Source organism: Herpailurus yagouaroundi, unplaced genomic scaffold, assembly GCF_014898765.1.
Source record: "Herpailurus yagouaroundi ecotype Mexico unplaced genomic scaffold, PumYag 187, whole genome shotgun sequence".
Lineage (NCBI taxonomy): Eukaryota > Metazoa > Chordata > Mammalia > Carnivora > Felidae > Herpailurus > Herpailurus yagouaroundi.
In genome coordinates this window covers 9,626,926-9,638,177 of record NW_024412418.1, presented here as the reverse complement: position 1 = coordinate 9,638,177, position 11,252 = coordinate 9,626,926, and the positions used below count along the sequence as shown (strand labels likewise).

General features: G+C 50.9%; 1 protein-coding gene across 1 annotated transcript; it reads left to right on the top strand.

Annotated features, from left to right (window-relative positions):
* Positions 1-25: 25 nt before the first annotated feature.
* CUNH11orf96 (chromosome unknown C11orf96 homolog) lies at positions 26-1,047 on the top strand. Its single transcript, XM_040495390.1, has one exon. It carries the CDS (start codon positions 89-91, stop codon positions 458-460), a length of 372 nt encoding a protein of 123 aa, XP_040351324.1. The 5' UTR covers positions 26-88; the 3' UTR covers positions 461-1,047.
* The last annotated feature ends 10,205 nt before the right edge of the window (positions 1,048-11,252 follow it).

Sequence of the window (11,252 nt, the reverse complement as noted above, 5' to 3'; positions counted from 1 at the left end):
TGGTGCTTTGGGGGGTGTTCCGGTGTGTCGGCCTCCCTCCGAGAGCCCCGGCGCCCCGCCGCCCGGCCCCGGAGACGCGGGCGGCGCCATGGCGGCCGCCAAGCCCGGCGAGCTGATGGGCATCTGCTCCAGCTACCAGGCGGTGATGCCGCACTTCGTGTGCCTGGCGGACGAGTTCCCGCAGCCCGTGCGGCCCGCCAAGCTGTCCAAGGGCAAGGGCCGGCTGCGGCGGCCGCGCCAGTCCCGCTTCAAGACGCAGCCGGTGACCTTCGACGAGATCCAGGAGGTGGAGGAGGAAGGGGTGTCCCCCATGGAGGAGGAAAAGGCCAAGAAGTCGTTCCTGCAGAGCCTGGAGTGCCTGCGCCGCAGCACGCAGAGCCTGTCGCTGCAGAGGGAGCAGCTCAGCAGCTGCAAACTGAGGAACAGCCTGGACTCCAGCGACTCCGACTCGGCCCTGTGAGGGGCGCCGCCCGCCCGGGGACCGAGAACGAAGCCCCAGAGGACCGGCGCCCCGCACTCCGGGGACCCGCGAGGACCGGGACCTCTCGCGCGGCAGCGAACTGCTCGGTGCGCCCCGCGCTGCGCTCGTCCGGGGCCCGAGCACGCGGGGGTGCCGGGGAGGGGGGCTGCTTTCTTTGCCCTTGTAAATGTTTATTTTTTAACTCTTCCCAGTACGGACTCTGCTGTGAGTGTGTGCGGGAGGCGCGCCCGCGCTGAGTCGACCCCGGGTCGCCAGGGCTTCCCGGAGGGCCGCTCCACGCCCTTGTCCGATGGTTTGCAACTCCGATTTTGCACGCCGCTCCACCGTGCCCCCCAGCGCACACCCGTTCACACTCACGCCAACACACTCTCGCTGAACACTTTTATAATTGTTAGGCGCGGCCGATGGGACTTGGGGCGCAGCGCAGCTGCTGCTGCGGCCGGAGGATGGATATTTATTTTTGCATTGCGATGGCTGACGGCGTTTATTTAACGATCTTTTTACTTGGATATGTCTGTGAGGCTCCCGAACGGAGACAAATAAAGTCAATATATTTGCACAGTGCATTTCTCCAGGCTCCTGACTTCTTGAACCTTCGGGGACCAGGCTCCCAAGACTGGGGGAGGTGGGAGAAGGATGTGGCTGGAATGGGGGGGGGGTGGGCAGGGATCCCCGGTGGAGGTAGCCCCACAAGCTTCAGTCGCCGGAACGAGGTCTCGCCCACGGTGCCTCGGGCCGTTACCCGCCTCCCCAAGTCGATCCACACCTGGCCCAGAGCGCTGCTGCCTCCCTGGTCTGTTCTCGGTCGCCGGCGTCCGGGATGGAGTGTAGCCGCTGGCTCGGCGAAGGTCAGCGCTGTGAGGACAGAGAGAACCTTCCTTGGTGCAGTTGACCACTCAGCGAGGCCGGGGGCAGGGTCATCGGCCCGCATTCACCGAAGGAGACCCCACTCACTCGGTTCCCCTTCCGGGCGACGGGTGGGGACATGCCCGAGCCATCAGTGGGAGACCTAGGCTGGGATATTTGGGTGGTGGGACCGACAAGAGTGCTGCGCGTAACGCCGGGGCTGGGCGAGAGCGCCCAGGGGAGGCCTCGCGTCCCCCGCGCTGTTTCAGCGCAGTGCCGGGCACCCCAGCACTGTCCCAGCCAACCGCGGCCGTTTCGGTTCCTTGGTCCCTTTCTCCAGCCTCCTATGCCCTCTTCAGCGTTCCTCAAGGAGGGTGGGGCATGGCTTTGGTCCGAGTCTGAAGGGCGCTTGGGTTCCACCGCACCCTCTCTGTCTACAGATGAGAAAACAAACTCAGCGAGAGGGAGAGGTCACATGGAAAGTCGTGGCGTCGCAGTCCTCTGTCTGGACTCCGCGTCCGGTGCTCTTTCTATCACACTGAGTCCCTTTCCAGTGCTCTCCAGCAGCTGCCCTGCGCTTCTGTGTACACCCTAAACCCTCTGGGTTAGCAGCATATAACACTATGACCTGGCAGTAGGTGGCGAACTGTGTAATAAACAACATTGAGTTGAGAAGGGCAGGCCCCCACGCTTGGGGCCCCCGCCCAGTCAACCCCTCCAGGATTACTTCAGAGCTGACCCACCATGGCCAAACCCTAGGCAGAGTAGTTCAGAGACACGCAAAGAGTTTGAGTGCGGTTCCTACCCCTCTCTCTGGAGATTGCCAGTTTCTGTGCTCGGGGGCCCTCTGGTGGTGGGGGCTGATGCTCAACTCGGCCCCGCAGGGCATTTGAAGTGCGTACCTCTCCCTAGCATTGGACTCTGCAGAAAATGAGAGAGGAAGGGGGGAGGGGGGGGAGAGGGGGGGAGGAAAAGAAAAGAAAAGAGAAGAAAAGAAAAGAAAAGAGAAATGAAACAAACAAAAATAGAACCCAAAGGGCCTGGAAGAATGCCCTCCCATCTGGCTCAGAGGGAGGAAGCCTGCTCAAGACGTTGGGGGCTGGGGTCTTTGGAGGTGCCTGACCCATGGGAACACATGGCCTATTGCAGTCCTCAGCCACAGTTTCACTGTGGTGGGGTTCCTTAACTTCAAAGGCCTCAACCTGGGGAGGTAGCCAGGCTTTTATTCCAGTCGCTGCAGCTGTCATGGCTAAGCTGGTTTGAGCTCCTTGGGGTGGGGGGAGGGTGGCTGAAGCTTAGACCCACGCCCACACGGGACCCTATTCTGTGTCCTCATCCTCCTCCCCCATCTTATCTTAGGTGTTTAGCAGTAGGTCCTGTTTTGCTCTTCCAGTGGTGAGTGCCCCAAGCCTTCCTGGGTGCGGTTCATACCCTTCAGGCTTGAGATCCTAGCTAGGCAGCTCCAGTAACTTTGCCACAGGGAGCCTCTTCTGTTCGCCTTCAACCCCTGCCTGAGCTGAAGACCTACCTGAAGGGTCTCCTTGGGTCACCCTGGTCAATGTATGGGGCTGTTGTAGGATCTGTTGGCATATCGGATCGCCCTAGTCTCTGCTCTTCAGAAATATTTGTTGGGTTAAAATCAGTGAAGAGGCGGTGAGGAAGATTGGCACCCATCTTGCCTAAATCCTGGTTCATTTTATTTGTTCATTACAATACAAAACAAGCCACTGCCACCACCCTGAAATGAATATGTTATTTTGGACATTATGCATATGTATTTTCTTCTACAAAATGAGTTTATGTCCTAAATACTATTTTTGTTAATGTTTATTTGTTTTTGAGAGAGAGAGAGAGTCAGAGTATGAGCGGGAGAGAGGCAGAGAGAGAGGGAGACACAGAATCAGAAGCAGGCTTCAGGCTCTGAGCTGTCAGCACAGAGCCCGGCAGGGGGCTCAAACCCACCAACCATGAGATCGTGACCTGAGTCCAAGTTGGACGCTTACCCAACTGAGTCACCCAGGTGCCCCCTAACTACTATTTTAAATCTGCTTTTGGCTTACCTGGATTTGTATTTAATATCAGTATGTATGTATGTGGTGCCTCGGTGGCTTGGTTGAGCCACTGACTCTTGATTTTGGCTCAGGTCATGATCCCACAGTCTTGAGATCTAGCCCCTGGTGTGGGGCTCCATGCTGAGCGTGGAGCCTGCTTGAGATTCTCTCTCTCTCTCTCTCTCTCTCTCTCTCTCTTTCTCTCTCTCTTTCTCTCTCTCTCCCTCCCTCTGTCCCTCTCCCCCACTGGCTCACACTCTCTCTCCCTCTCTAAAAAATAAAAACAAATTTTAAAAATGCTTTAAACCCTAAATTAAAATAATAATAATAATAATAATAATAATATAAGTATATATGGGTTTACATCATAGTTTTTATAAAGTTCTGTTGAATAGATACTCCACATTTAATTAAGCCAATTTCTCACTCTGGTATAAAAATGATGTCCTGTTTGTCCCAGTTTCTTAGTATTGCCTGTAACTAGCAGTGAGTTCTAAGGGTTGAATATAGAGAGAAGTTTGGAAGAGGCAGTGATACAGAGAGGGGTGGGTGAGGGAGGGGGAGGTTGGGATGCTGTGTTATTAGAGGGAGCAGGCTGGGTCTGGGGTGCCGTGGCCCCTGGGCTGCACTGGGGGCACTGTCTCGTTCTGAACATGTCTACCCTGCACAGAGGAAGAAAGAGGGCAGATGGGAGATAGGGGTCCGATTCCAAGGTCCCTATAGAACTTCGGGAGCTCAGCTGCTCCTTGTGCCTTGAAGGCATTCCAAGGCAGCACACAGCTCCACGGAAGTGGCTGGGCTGGGAGGCCAAAGGGTGGAAGAGGAGGAAAGAGAGGGAGAGAACCAGGGCTGAGGGAACAAGAGAGCATGAGAAACAGGAATGAGGCCCCTGGGGGAGACAGGGAAACTCAGAGACCCAGAGAGAGGGGGACGTACAGAGAGGTACAAACTCAGGACCCCGAAGGTGTCAAGAGATGGAGAAGAATCAGAGCCACCACTGGAGAAAGAGAAGAAAGCTGGAGAGGGGCGCCACAGAGAGTAGGAGGGAGGGAAGGCAAGAGAGAAAGTGCTCTGGAGAGCGGGCACTGAAGGAGAGAAACCAGAGAGCGGGGGCCTTTCCGGACCTGTAGAGCAGGCATGTGCCTGCCGTCTGCCGCTGGGATTTACAGGCCTGTCCAAGGAGCCGCCTCCTTCCTTCCCTTCCCCACCTGGGCCTCAGCCCACAGTCCTAGCCTGAGGGATGAGTTTTCAAACAAGCCAGAGCCCCGAGGAGGTAACAAGTGGCCATCCCAGCCCTGGCCCTCAGTCTCTTCTAGATATTTCTCTTTGGCCTTGGGGGAGATATCTATCAGAGTGCTTCTTGGGTTGGTTTATAAGCCAGCTTGGCCTCTGCAGCCCACTCCGTGCTAGCTCTGGGCCCACTTGGTATGGGGTTTGGAGGGAAGGGCTGTCTTCTGTCCCAGGGAATCAAGGTCAGCATCAGGACTTGGGATTCCTCCCTCAGGGAGTACATGTGGAATAGCCCCTAGATCCGCTGAGCTCTGGGCAAATGGGGAGGGGATAAAGGCCACCATTTAGTGAGCATCTCCTGTGGGTTCTCTACTCTCATGCTGGTAACATTTCCCAGGCATGTTACAGATGAGGAAACTAATAAGGATCAGAGGAATTAAGTTTCTTGCCCAATGCCACACAGCTTATCAGTGGTGAGCATGGTTTCAATCCAGGATAGATAGATAGATAGATAGATAGATAGATAGATAGATAGATATGTGTGTGTGTGTATGTTCATATATGTTTTTTTTCATTCCAGAATTTTTAAATGTTGTGCTCTGACTAGAATGTGAATCCTAGTTCTTTCTGTAGCCCCCACTCCCCTGTGGCAGCCATGAGAATGGGCCTTGTCAGACATCCTATGACAGGGGGGTGTAAGTGACCTGTGCAGGGCAGCCCTGGCTTTGAAATCCATCCCATGCCCCCCACGAGCGGCTCCCCACCAATGACCGTGTGCACCTGGGCACTGGGGCAGAATGGTTCCCAGCAGACACGATCTCTTTGTTGGCCGACTTTGGCTCAATGATTTCCCAGTGGCTCTACTGAGGCTTTCTTAGATGGCCACAGTTACCTTTCCATACGTCCTCTGCCTGCCCTGCTGACTCCCCCAGGCCTTCTCTGTCTCCCTCTCCAGTCCATTTCACACATGCGTGTCTCCTAATGACATCATTGCACACTCAATCTCACACCTTGATGTCTGCTTCTTGGAGACCCCCAGGCTAGCACACCCTTCCATCCCCCAGCAGGTTCCTGAGGCTGCCATGCGTCTCTCAGGCACCTACTGGCACAGGATGGTGGGCGTCATTTTAGAGAGTAGTGTAGAGTACATTTTAGATATGGTCAAATTTCCCAAGCAAACGTGTGTCATGGTGGTCTGCTGGCCCAGTGTTCTGGGTTGGCAATGGGCATGTTGTGGCCTGTGCCCGGGGCAGGAGGGCCAGGGCCTCCCACAGAGACAAATGTCCTCTCAGCTTATACTTAAGGCCACGTGACTCATAATGACCACCTGCCCATTCAACTCCCAGGCCCCTGGCAGAGACTGCTAAGTGTCCACCAATACTGATTTTCCCCTTCCTCCAGGACAGACGGCCAAACTCCTTGTCCCAGACGCTCGTGCACATAGGTCTCTCCATGTGATTCCGTTTTTGCCAATGGCATATATTGGGAGCAGAAGTGTGTTTCTCCCAGGCCTTGGCCTTAAGACGTATTCTCCTACCTCCCCCGTGCCTTCCCTTCCCCTTCCCACAAGTAGGGACATGGATGTGTCTGTAACCCAGTGGTGATCAAGCTGCCAAGGCCAATGGCCTACAGGATGGCAGAGAAACACCCCAGGCTCCTGGATGACCTTGTGGAAACCAACAGCCTGCCAATCTGGAATGGTCATCATAGACTATTACGTGTGAAAGAAACACGTTTCTCTCTTCTTTGAGCCACTAAATGATTATTGGATCTCATTATTATAGCAGTCTTCCCTTACCCTGAATAAAAAAAAAAAACAACAAAAACAAAACATTACTGGCAGTTTATTATTACTGTTTTAACAGAAGCCCTAAAATATGAGTCATTGACCTCATGGTTTTGCTGCAGGTGGGAAGGGTACAGGTATTGCACGCTGGAAAGTTGGAGACTCTTGTTATACCTTGGGAAAGCATCTGATAAAATAGTTTTTATGATGCTTTGGACATATATTGGCTGAGCCCACAGCTCTAGAGAAGGTGGTTGGAAAGGAGTGGAATATTAGTAGATGTTGGTTGTTGTTCTTTGTGGCTTTCAGCAAATTATTAAAGAAAGACGTGAGAGGGGCACCTGGGTGGCTCAGTCGGTTAAGCGTCTGACTTCAGCTCAGATCATGATCTTATAGCCCGTGAGTTCAAGCCCCCCATCTGGCTCTGTGCTGACAGCTCAGAGCTTGGAGCCTGCTTAGGATTCTGTGTCTCCCTCTCTCTCTGTCCCTTCCCCCCTCACACTCTGTCTCTCTCTCCTTCAAAAATAAACATAGAAAGAAAGAAAAAGAAAGAAAGGAAGGAAGGAAGGAAGGAAGGAAGGAAGGAAGAAAGAAAGAAAGAAAGAAAGAAAGAAAGAAAGGAAGGAAGGAAGGAAGGAAGGAAGGAAGGAAGGAAGAAAGAAGAGAAAGACACAGGAGAACTGGAAAGGAATAGAGAGTATCTAAAAACGTGGTGCCTGAGAGGTGAAATCCACCACCCTCTGTAACCTTCATAAAAGGAGATAAGTTGTTGTAGCTCAGAGTCTTTCTGGAACACTACCCAGGAGCCCCAGAACAGGATCCAGCCCTGAAGCGAGGTTAGGTTAAGGGTATTGTCTTCCCACTCAGACTTATTGTTTTAGAATCCCCCTGTGTAGCCCAAATGAAAGTGAGCTGGGGCAGAGCAGGAAACAAAGTAATAAAGCAGCCTTCAGAACACTGCTGAGAAAACATCTTGGGGTGTGGTTATTGGCACCTGGAACTAGCTAGAAGCACCTAGACCAGAAATCTTTTGAGGAAATTGCCAAGGAAAGTAGGATTTGACTGGTGATTAGGATTGTTTGAGCCCCAAGGATGTCAGACCTTTTAACCCTCACTTCAGAAGTGGCCACAGAGGATGATGGGAAAAGGAGAATTTTCTAGACCTCGGTTGACCAGATTAGCTTCATCTGTCAGAGCAAGTCCTCACCAGTTGTCAAAACAATTTGCAGTGAACCAGTGACTTCTTTTTTTAAATTTTAATTCCAGTATAGTTAACATACAGTGTTATGTTGGATTCAAGCATACAATGTAGTGATTCAGCAATTCCATACATCACCCGGGGATCATCACAAGTGCACTCCTTAACCCCATCACCTATTTCACTCATCCCCCCACCTCCCCTCCGTAACCACCAGTGTGTTCCTCTATAGTTAAGAGTCTGTTTCTTGGGGCGCCTGGGTGGCTCAGTCAGTTAAGCGTCCGACTTCGGCTCAGATCTCACGGTTTGTGGGTTCGAGCCCCGCGTCAGGATCTGTGCTGACAGCTCAGAGCCTGGAGCCTGCTTTGGATTCGGTGTCTCCCTCTCTCTGCCCCTTCCCCTCTCACACTCTGTTTCTCGAAAAAAGAATAAACATTAAAAAAAAAAAAGAGTCTGTTTCTTGGTTTCTCTCTCTCTTTTTCCTTTGCTTGTTTTGTTTCTTAAATTGCACATATGAGTGAAATCATATGGTATTTGTCTTTCTCTGACTGACTTATTTCACTTAGCATTATACTTTCTAGCTCTCTCCATTTTCTTGCAAATGGCCAGATTTCATTCTTTTTTTACGACTGAGTAATATTCCATTGTCTATATGTACCACCTCTCCTTTATCCGTTCATCAGTTGATGGACACTAGGACTGCTTCCTTATCTTGGCTATTGTAAATAATGCTGCTATAAAGGTAGGGATATGTGTATCCCTTTGAATTAGTGTTTTTGCATTTTTTAAGTAAATGTTCAGTAGTGCAATTACTGGATCCTAGGGTAGTTCTATTTTTTATTTTTTAGGGAACCTCCATACTGTTTTCCACATTGGCTGCAGCAGTTTGCATTCCCACCAGCAGTGCGAGAGGGTTCCTTTTGCTCCATATCCTCGCCAATACTTACTGTTTCTTGTGTTTTGATTTTAGCCATTCTGACAGATGTGATTTTGATTTTTGATTTTTAATTTGCATTCCCCTGATGATGAGTGATATTGAGCATCTTCATGTATGGACTAATGACTTTTGAGTGTTTCTCTTCCTTTGTCTACATGGAAGGTTTTTTTTTTAATGTTTATTTATTTTTGCGAGAGAGAGAGAGAGAGAAAGTGTGAACAGGGGAGCAACAGAGAGAGGGGGAGACACAGAATCTGAAGCAGCCTCCTTGCTCTGAGCTGTCAGGACAGAGCCTAACGTGGGGCTCAAACCCACAAACCCTGAGATCATGACCTGAGCCAAAGTCAGACGCTTAACCGACTGAGCCACCCAGGTGCCTCCACGTGGGAGTTTTTATTGTGGTTTCCCCATTCCTGTCCACCACTGTATTTGGGTGTGTGGGGAGGGGGCAGCTGGGGTGGTAGTTGGGGGGACAGGGGAGCTATCTTGCAGTTTACATCTCCCTGGGCCATGAGGAACCATATGTGGCTCTGGAGAGGACTTCCCTTCTCCAAGATAAACCGCACTTTGACCTGGAGTGTAGCCAGATGGAGTTTGGAATTGACCCCCTTGGAAAGGGGGCAGTGTGTTCTATTGTGGGAACACACTCATTGCAAAGGAAGACAAGAGATTTGTCTCTTGTCCTCCTTTGCAATGAGTGTGGCCACATGCCCAAGTTTTCTGGAATAAGCAGACAAGCAATGCATACCATGCTAGGCCTAGGCTTTCGGACTGTGGGCATGGCCCTCTTGTTCTTCCCAGAAGAATGTAGGCATGCCTGCAGGCCGCTGTTGACCACGCATGAGCATAAGGCCTGGGAACCTCATGACACTGAGCTGCCTATGGAGGTGAAATGTAGACTCAAGAAGGACTGTTAGCGGAGAGAGAAAGGAACTCCTGTCTTCCTTAAACCGTTGCATTCCTGCTGGGTCTCTTCGTATCAGCGAGGCCTCACTCTCAACCCGCAGCAGAGTGAGAGGGTGTTCTCCACTAATCGGACCCAGAAAAATGTCCCATTCTCCTGACTGGGGTGGGGACATCAGCTTCCCACCCCAAACGTGTTCCAGCAGTGGGGGTGGGGGAGGATGGGAGTGGCTCAGGAACGGGACAGGAAGCAAATAAACTCTGATCCCTAATAAATCATCCAGGGAATTGTTTTTCCAAAGAAATCACAAAAGTCCATAATTGTTGAGGCGCCTGTGTAGCTCAGTCACTTAAGCGTTGGACTCTTGGTTTCGGCTCAAGTCATGATCTCACAGTTTGTGGGTTTGAGCCCCATGTTGGGCTCTGTGCGGATGGTGTGGAGCCTGCTTGAGATTCTCTCTCACGCCCTCTCTCTCTGCCCTTCCCCCACCTTCAAAAATAAATAAATATTTTTTTAAAAGTCCATAATTGTTTAGGCCCCAAAACAACCCCACGGAAGACGTATTTTCTGACACCCACTTCCGATGAGGATGGAAGACAAGGGAGAATCTTCCAGAGGACAAAACCAGAGCGGCTTGCACTTCCACTCCCAGGGCAGGGTCATCACAGTTCCTGCCCAGGACTACTGTGTATTGCCCGTGCTCTGTCTTCTGTAGCCAGTATGTATTGCAGTCTTATTTTTCTCTGCTTCACTCTTGTCTATTGGTCAGGTCGGTGGAACAAATGAATTGTCTTTTAGCCTACAGGTCATTAGACCACAAGGAACCACATCTGAACCCGGCAGAGAGGTCTGTCCATCACTCAAAGGTACAGTAACTTTGAGTGTCCCTCATGGAGACAGGTTCAGTGTGTCCCACCCGTGAGGGAATGAGCACACTCAGGTGTTTAGTGGCCATACATTGGTAGTGATGCACTAAGGGCCGTTCCATCCTCTGTCTTAGGCATGAGGCTAGGTCACTCCCAGCCCACCTCATTCCTTGGATTTAGTTTTGTCCAGTGACAAATTTTCTCCAATAAAACGTGAGTGCGAGTAATATTTGCCGCTTCAGAACCCAGGCCTGAGATTATGGGTGTACTAGCTCTATAATCTCGCCTTCCTCCTGCTAGGATCAAACTGAGTCCATAGTGGTGGTTAGCATCCAGCAAGCAAAAGGTGGCATCATCTTCGGGGATGATGGAGCCACAGCTGGGAAGGAACTTGGGTCCCTGAACCACTGCATGAGCAGAGCTATTTACCATCCTGGACTGTTCCAGGAGAGAAAATCAAGTTCCTTCTTCTCTCAGGTACCGTGCTGTAGGTCTTTTGTATTACAGCAGAGCTCTCTTACTTATCACACTACCCTTGCTCTTTGGTCCATTGATCCGCCGTGAGAGATGAGTTCAAATCTCCTGCTACTCACGTGCTCTGATTTTCCTTGCCGCGCTGTGATTAATTCTGGTGAATGTAGCTACTGGGTTGTCTGCTGCACAGATATTCATAGTTATAGCTGCATTTGAGTGGCACATAACAGCTGCTTTTCACTGTGCTTAATTCTCTTTAGACTGAATTGCACCTGCTGGCTACTTAAATCATGACTTCTGCTAATCATTATTATTATATTTTATTTGCCTGGTTTGCCTTTGCTTGTCTTTCAGTTTCAGCCTCTTGAGTTTGTATTAGGTATGTCTCTTGCACACCATGGAGAGTTGGATTTTATTTTGAGATTTAATCTGAAGATATATATATATATATATATATATATATATATATATACACACAC